Source organism: Larimichthys crocea, chromosome XV (assembly GCF_000972845.2).
Source record: "Larimichthys crocea isolate SSNF chromosome XV, L_crocea_2.0, whole genome shotgun sequence".
Classification (NCBI taxonomy): Eukaryota; Metazoa; Chordata; class Actinopteri; family Sciaenidae; genus Larimichthys; species Larimichthys crocea.
The window spans coordinates 16,158,050-16,164,580 of NC_040025.1; the positions used below are offsets into that span (position 1 = coordinate 16,158,050).

Below are 6,531 nucleotides of genomic sequence, written 5' to 3' on the forward strand. Positions count from 1 at the left end.
AGTCATGTAGTTAAACACATAAACAGCAGTCAGTGCGAATGTTTCATCAGTGTAAAGCAAATAACTATAGTGATACCAAACAAATAAACTATTGGTGATTATTTATATAGTGAAGAAAAGTGGTCTCCATGAAGGCCTGATGATTCCACGGTTTCTGCAGAGTCTGGCAGTTTCACAACGCCACCATGGTGTCAGCCTCAGTGTCAGCCCTGGTGGCCCTGTCCCTTCCAAAGGCAAGCTGTGGGGGTGACTGCTGTGGCCTTTTGCAGTTGCCACTCCCTTCAGAGATTGATGAATTGATTGTGGGGCTGCTGCCAGTGTGTCTGTGCCCTGGGTGAAGGCGTCCCGGTTACGGGTGGGAATCCCAGCTATGGCATCCGCCCTGGGGCTACTATTGTAGCTGTCCTGCAGGGGGCCCTGGGGGCTGGTGGCCCCGGGAGCAGCTCTGACCCACATACTGCTGTCACACCCCTGGAGACACAGCGGCACTCTCCTCTACATGGACCTCTGATTGGCTCAGACAAAATGAGTCTCTGCGGAGGGCAGCAATTCCACAGGGAAACTACCTGATTGTGCCAAACTTCTCTTGATGGCAGCAGTTAAAGAAAGGCCAAAAGAGAAAGATCCATGTCCTTCCCACCTATTTGACCTGCTCTTTCCCTGACCATGTCTACCAGTAAATGCTCAATAATCAGGCTTGTAATATGTGCCGTTAATTAATCTAGCTTTAGTCTTAATTGGCAAAAGATACAATGAGTTCAAATGAATCGTGAAAGCAGAATTTGACATTAGAAGGCTGTTCGCATCCATCGGCTGAAGGAAGAAAGTTCATGTATGTAAAAGCATGAGTTTGTTACAGCTGTACTGTAAACTGTTGTTTAATAAATACGGTATAACTAATATTATGGTAAAAGGATGTTAGCACTGTTGATTTCACATTTAAGGTTGGTGTTTTATTCCAAATTTTAAAATATCTGTAGATTTTAGGGTAAAAAACTGCCAAATCATATGAGAGTAAAAGAATGTAAAATATGCCATGAAATGTTGCAAAACCTTTATTTATACATTTTAAGGTAAATATAGTAGTGTTTCATACTATTAATTGTACAGTAAAACACTGTAATATTTAATGACATATTTTACTTTTAATGTCATGGTTTGATTTTTTACAGTGTAGTCTGGAAGCCAATCATGATCCAGTTGCATTAAATGTGGATTTAATTTTAAGAATTTTGAACTAGATGATTGAATTTTTTTTGTTGAAAATCAAAGTCAGACATAAATTATTATTCAATCACAAGAATGAGATCACAGATAAATAAGCACAATAAGGACCAAAGTGTGTGTGCTAACAAGATGGAAAATGAGTAAGGCAAGCAAATTTATGTTTTGGTCATTTTATTGATTGATTGATGTAGTGCCAGGAATCAGTAAATCATTTAACACATTTGCACCAGTTTGTGTTGTTTTCATTTCCTCCTCTTGTTAATAATAATTCCTCTGAATTAATTAAATCCATTTTCAGTTTGTTCCTTTTTGAAGAATCAGTTGGAATGTTCTGCAGTCTTTGCTTTTCTTCATTATTTTTTCCCCAAGTTAAAAGTCTGCCAATAGTGAGTGAAAGAAGGACGTTTAGCCACAACAGAACTGTGAGTGCAGCAGTGTTACAGATCGTAAGGTGAGATACTTGAATGTTGGACATTCCTACATACAAACCTGTTATCAAAGAGAACTTAACCACTGGCAATATAAGGCCACAAAAACAAATCACACCAAACTGAATGTAATAGAGGGCACATCACACACACAAGCTGCTGTCAGTTATACATATCTGCCAACACACTGACCCCAATATCTACAGGTGTATCAACAACACTTTCAATTTGACCGCAAGTACCATGGTATACTTTTCTTGTTACATAAACATATATACAGTTGCGCTGACATAGAAAAGCATGCTTTTGCATATTAGAAGGTTGTTCGGTAAACTTTACACTAAATCCATAACATTTATCAGTACAGCATTGTTCCAACCAGCAGTATTAATTTAGACTAACATATAGTCTGAGAAAACAGGCTATTATAATTCACTTTTATTACAGATCTTGTACATTATTAACATGCCTTATGATGCAGTATTACTATCATCCTCTCTCCTATTTTTTCAAATTATGTGATTCGTGTGAATCACTGTCTGCTTGTTAGCAAATTAAGAAAAAAAAGAAAAAAAAACAACAACACTAAAATCAACACTTGCTTTTGGATCCAAAATAAATTAAATACCCCATTGAAAAATAAACAGACATTACATTTTGTACAACAATAACGCATCAAGAGTTATTTTGTGCAACATGGAGATATGGTAAACACAAGAAGCATGTATAATGTCATGCCAATTAGGGATGGATAAATTAGGACGCCAAGCGATGTGAGTTGACAGATATAGTGCAACTGCTCGCACAAACTAACTTAAAAAAATAAACATTCAAAACTATGTAAGCTCTCTGATATTGCCAATCACATGCTCTGCTGCATCACTCTCCACGGGGCAGGCCAATAGCAGCATTATGTTTTTTTCTAAGCCACTGAGCTGGTACAGTGTGCCTGTTCTGTCATCTGTATCAGTTCAGCTATCACACCTCACTGACGCCAGACAAATTGTTTTAACCCTTATTGAGCCAGGCAAGTCGACTAAGAACAAATCTTTATTTACAGCAGCGGCCTGCGGTAGTTCACAGCTCTCATCAAGCCCAAGAGCCAGTACTGGGATATCTCCATGCAGATTGGGAAGCGGTAATATACGTACAGTGATACTGGGGGCTTCTTTTTTCAAACAGCTGCCTTAGCAGTGAATGCACATGTCAATAAAGGGAGAAACCATGTGATGCACTTAAAATAAAACAGTAAAATAAATAAATAAATAAATAAATGCTGACAAAAAATGATTGTTTAAGAACATCCAGTGAATGTTTGTTCAATAAAGTAAATAAAACTATATATATATATATATATATGTAAATAAAATCTAAAACATTTATAAATAAATAAACTTTGAACTGCATTATTTGGTGGTGGTAAAACATTGGTATGGACAAAAACTTTACATCTGAGCCTGTATGAGTATACTGTTTTAACAACGTGATAGTATTCTGAGATAGTAGTAGTACTCCCACTATACTATTATGACATTCTTTATAATTTACATTAAGTTTAAAGTATCTGAGGGAAGGCTGCTCTGCCATCATCACTTTAATACAAACTAATTTAAAAGGTGATGGGTTATAGAGACTCCAAAGTAGAGGGGGAAATACATATGCCTTTACAGTTATACTATAACATCTCAATATTTATGTATTCAGCTTGTAAGAATGTAAGTAATTTAGGTCAACTTCGACACCATTGGTTTGTAAATACTTAAAAACGCTCACCGCAGATCCAAACAAATTAAATTGATCAGAATAAAGAGATGAAATGAAAGTATTTTGGGGGGAGAAAGCCATTGAGAGTCACCCCCTGGGAGCTTTTCAGCACTGCCTCTCCATGTGAACACAATGGATCCCTTATAACCACTACCTGGAGCTGGCACCCAGGCTCTTCCCCACGCTACTGGCTGTACTCATCACTTTTTGTTCTTCAGCTGATTGGCCAGCCAGTCCAGGCCCTCGTAGAGACCGTCTCCACTGGTGGCACAGGTGGCCTGAATGTACCAGTTGCGGTGGCGTAGGGAGTGCAGGCCTAGCTTGTCTGTGATCTCTGCAGCGTTCATGGCATTGGGTAAGTCCTGAATGAAAATCACATCAGGTGTGTTAATAAGGAGGTGTCAGCATAAAGTAGGGACTACAAATGGAGAGACACGTGGACGTTGATACCTGTTTATTGGCAAAGACGAGAAGAACAGCATCCCGCAGCTCATCCTCAGCCAGCATCCTCATCAGCTCCTCCCGAGCTTCGTTCACCCGCTCACGGTCATTGCTGTCGACCACAAAGATCAAACCTGCGGAGAGAGATAACAGCTTGTGTCTCTTTAAAGGGTCAAACAAAACAAAAGCATCAGCTCTAGAATGCCAAAATCAATTTCATTCCAATTTTATATAGCTAAACCACATTTATACACTGTCAATGCTTTCAACATGAGTAATTTAGATCATAATTTGAAACAGTTGGAGGCTGTATGCAAATGACTTCATCGAAAGTGTGCTGGGGGCGAGCGGAGCGCTGCAGGATCTGCCACAGGATCTGCCACAGGACTGAGCGGCCTTGTTAACTCCAACATGACCAGCCGGTGTATCATCTAAGAGGCTGCTGGACTGACGTACCCTGAGTGTTCTGGAAGTAGTGCCTCCAAAGAGGACGGATCTTGTCCTGGCCACCCACATCCCACACGGTAAAGCTGATGTTCTTGTACTCAACTGTCTCCACATTGAAACCTGAATATAAAGCAAATCAAGATGAGTTAAGCCAGACAAACTCAGTGACTGGTTGTTTTACTAAATGCTTCTCTCCTCACGCACCGATTGTGGGGATGGTGGTAACAATCTCCCCCAGCTTCAGTTTGTAGAGGATTGTGGTTTTTCCAGCAGCGTCCAGACCCACCATGAGGATCCTCATCTCCTTCTTGCCTATGAGGCTCTTCAATAGGTTGCCAAAGATGTTTCCCATGATGACCGGTGGCTCTCACCTCAACTGCAACAGAACTGTCACACATGATACTGAAGAGACCGTACATAGCAAGACAGCAGCCAAAACAAATCATGAAGTAAACACCATGCAGAAAGTTAAAAACACACGGTAGCTATTCAAAAAGCAACTCTTAACATTACCACCTCGTTATGGCTGGAAGCCACCACAGAGGAGAGCCAGTAAAAGCGCAGTTCACACCTCGGCAGGTGGCTGACCTGACTCAGAGATGTTGCTTTATACTTTGACAGCTCGCTGGGGAAACCGGCCTGCCATGCTGGATCTCGGTTATGTGGATCAGCTTTCATGTGGTGCGGAGTAAACCACCTTTTATAGTGTTTGCTGGAATGCTAGTGTAACAATAAATTCATGGCACATGAGTGGATGGTGCACACAGCTTATAGGTGAGAGGCTTTCTTGGTATGGCCCCTTTAACAGGCCAAACTCTGCTGTCAACATTTTCCACCTGAGGTGCGTTTGGTGTTAATAGGAATATACCAAAAAAAATAAAAAAAACAGCAAGCAGCCTGCTGTGCTGCAGTCAAAGCATCCTCATTTTTCTCCAGAAAGCTTTTGTATATTCGATCATCTTAAGAGAGTGAAACTGACGCTGTCACAGTTTGGCTACAACATATCCATTCATTTAAATACAGTTATATCAAATGCACAAGCTATAGCTGCTACGCTACAGCTGCAGTGGCCGCACATCCATGTACATCTGTCATAACGCGAGCTGATGCTGCAGTCCAAGCGGGCGATGCATTTAAATGAGGGCCACAATACGTATTTATAAAGCGTGAAATGTGAATTATTCGCCTAACAATATCAAGCTCTTCAGTATCGGAGGAGAGAGGGAGAGAGAGAGAAATTCTCCGGGTCAATTTGTGTGCTGTAATCCGCTCGTACAGTCACGACAAGCGGCCTGATGTCGTCGGTTAACGGAGGTTCATTCACCACGAAGCTTTACAAGGCGTCAAAACACAAACACTAACATCCTCCTGCGCTCCGCCTTTTATTACTCGCACACATCTTTGGACATTTTTTCACCATTTGCATCTCGTTCACACTTACCCGTCTATCGGCAGGAAGAAGGATACCAGCTGGAGTCAGGCAAAGGGGACCGGAGGGGGGGGTGAGGGGAGGGGGAGGTTAGTCTCGCGATGAGCAGTGGATGTGATAATGCGAGTTCTCGTGAGATTTAGAGAGTCTCAAGAACACCTCACACATTTGTCATCATGACTTGTTAGAAGAAGCCAGGAGCACTGCCGGAGGGCAACTGTAATTTAATTATGCCTTTATAAAATATGAAAAATAATATGATTCTCTTAATTTAAAAAATCAAATAAAGTGTCCAACTTTCAAGACATGATTCACACTCACACACACACACACACACACACAATAATCTTGATGTTGCATGTGTTTAAATGTTATTTCTGTGTTGTTGTTGTTGCTGCTGCTGCAGCGGAATACCAAAACAACAAAAACCAATATGAAATGTAGCAGAGCGTCTGTAGGCAAACATGCTTGAATAATTAAAACAGGAATCATCGTAATGAATAAGTAAATGGCCCGACTGTAACAGGATGCCAAGTGATACTTCCTGGCAGCAGCCTTCTGTGTGTCACAAATAATGAGGTGACAGGAGGCAAAAGAAGAAAAACATAGAATGAATCAATATTATAGCAGGTTACTGATACCGAGTACAGACAATGTTGTACATTTATGTGGGTTTTGCAGGTGACAATGCATATAGGAATTAGGAAGGAACTCCTCAGTGTGGGTTTAACCCATGAACCATAAAAGACAACAACCCCCAGAGTGATTACATGACATGCCCCAAACCAGCCCCAC

General features: G+C 40.9%; 1 protein-coding gene across 2 annotated transcripts; it reads right to left on the reverse strand.

Annotated features, from left to right (window-relative positions):
• Positions 1-1,381: 1,381 nt before the first annotated feature.
• Positions 1,382-5,820, reverse strand: arf3a (ADP-ribosylation factor 3a). Of its 2 annotated transcripts, none has more exons than XM_010747667.3 (5): positions 5,749-5,820; positions 4,512-4,694; positions 4,317-4,427; positions 3,870-3,994; positions 1,382-3,781 (listed from the first exon to the last, which is right to left on the reverse strand). In XM_010747667.3, the coding sequence occupies exons 2-5, from the start codon at positions 4,657-4,659 to the stop codon at positions 3,620-3,622; spliced, it is 546 nt and encodes a 181-aa protein (XP_010745969.1). In that variant the 5' UTR covers positions 4,660-4,694; positions 5,749-5,820; the 3' UTR covers positions 1,382-3,619. The 2 variants fall into 2 exon arrangements, with proteins under 2 accessions (XP_010745969.1, XP_010745977.1); XM_010747675.3 differs by having other exon boundaries at positions 4,512-4,683; positions 5,749-5,791.
• Positions 5,821-6,531: the final 711 nt, after the last annotated feature.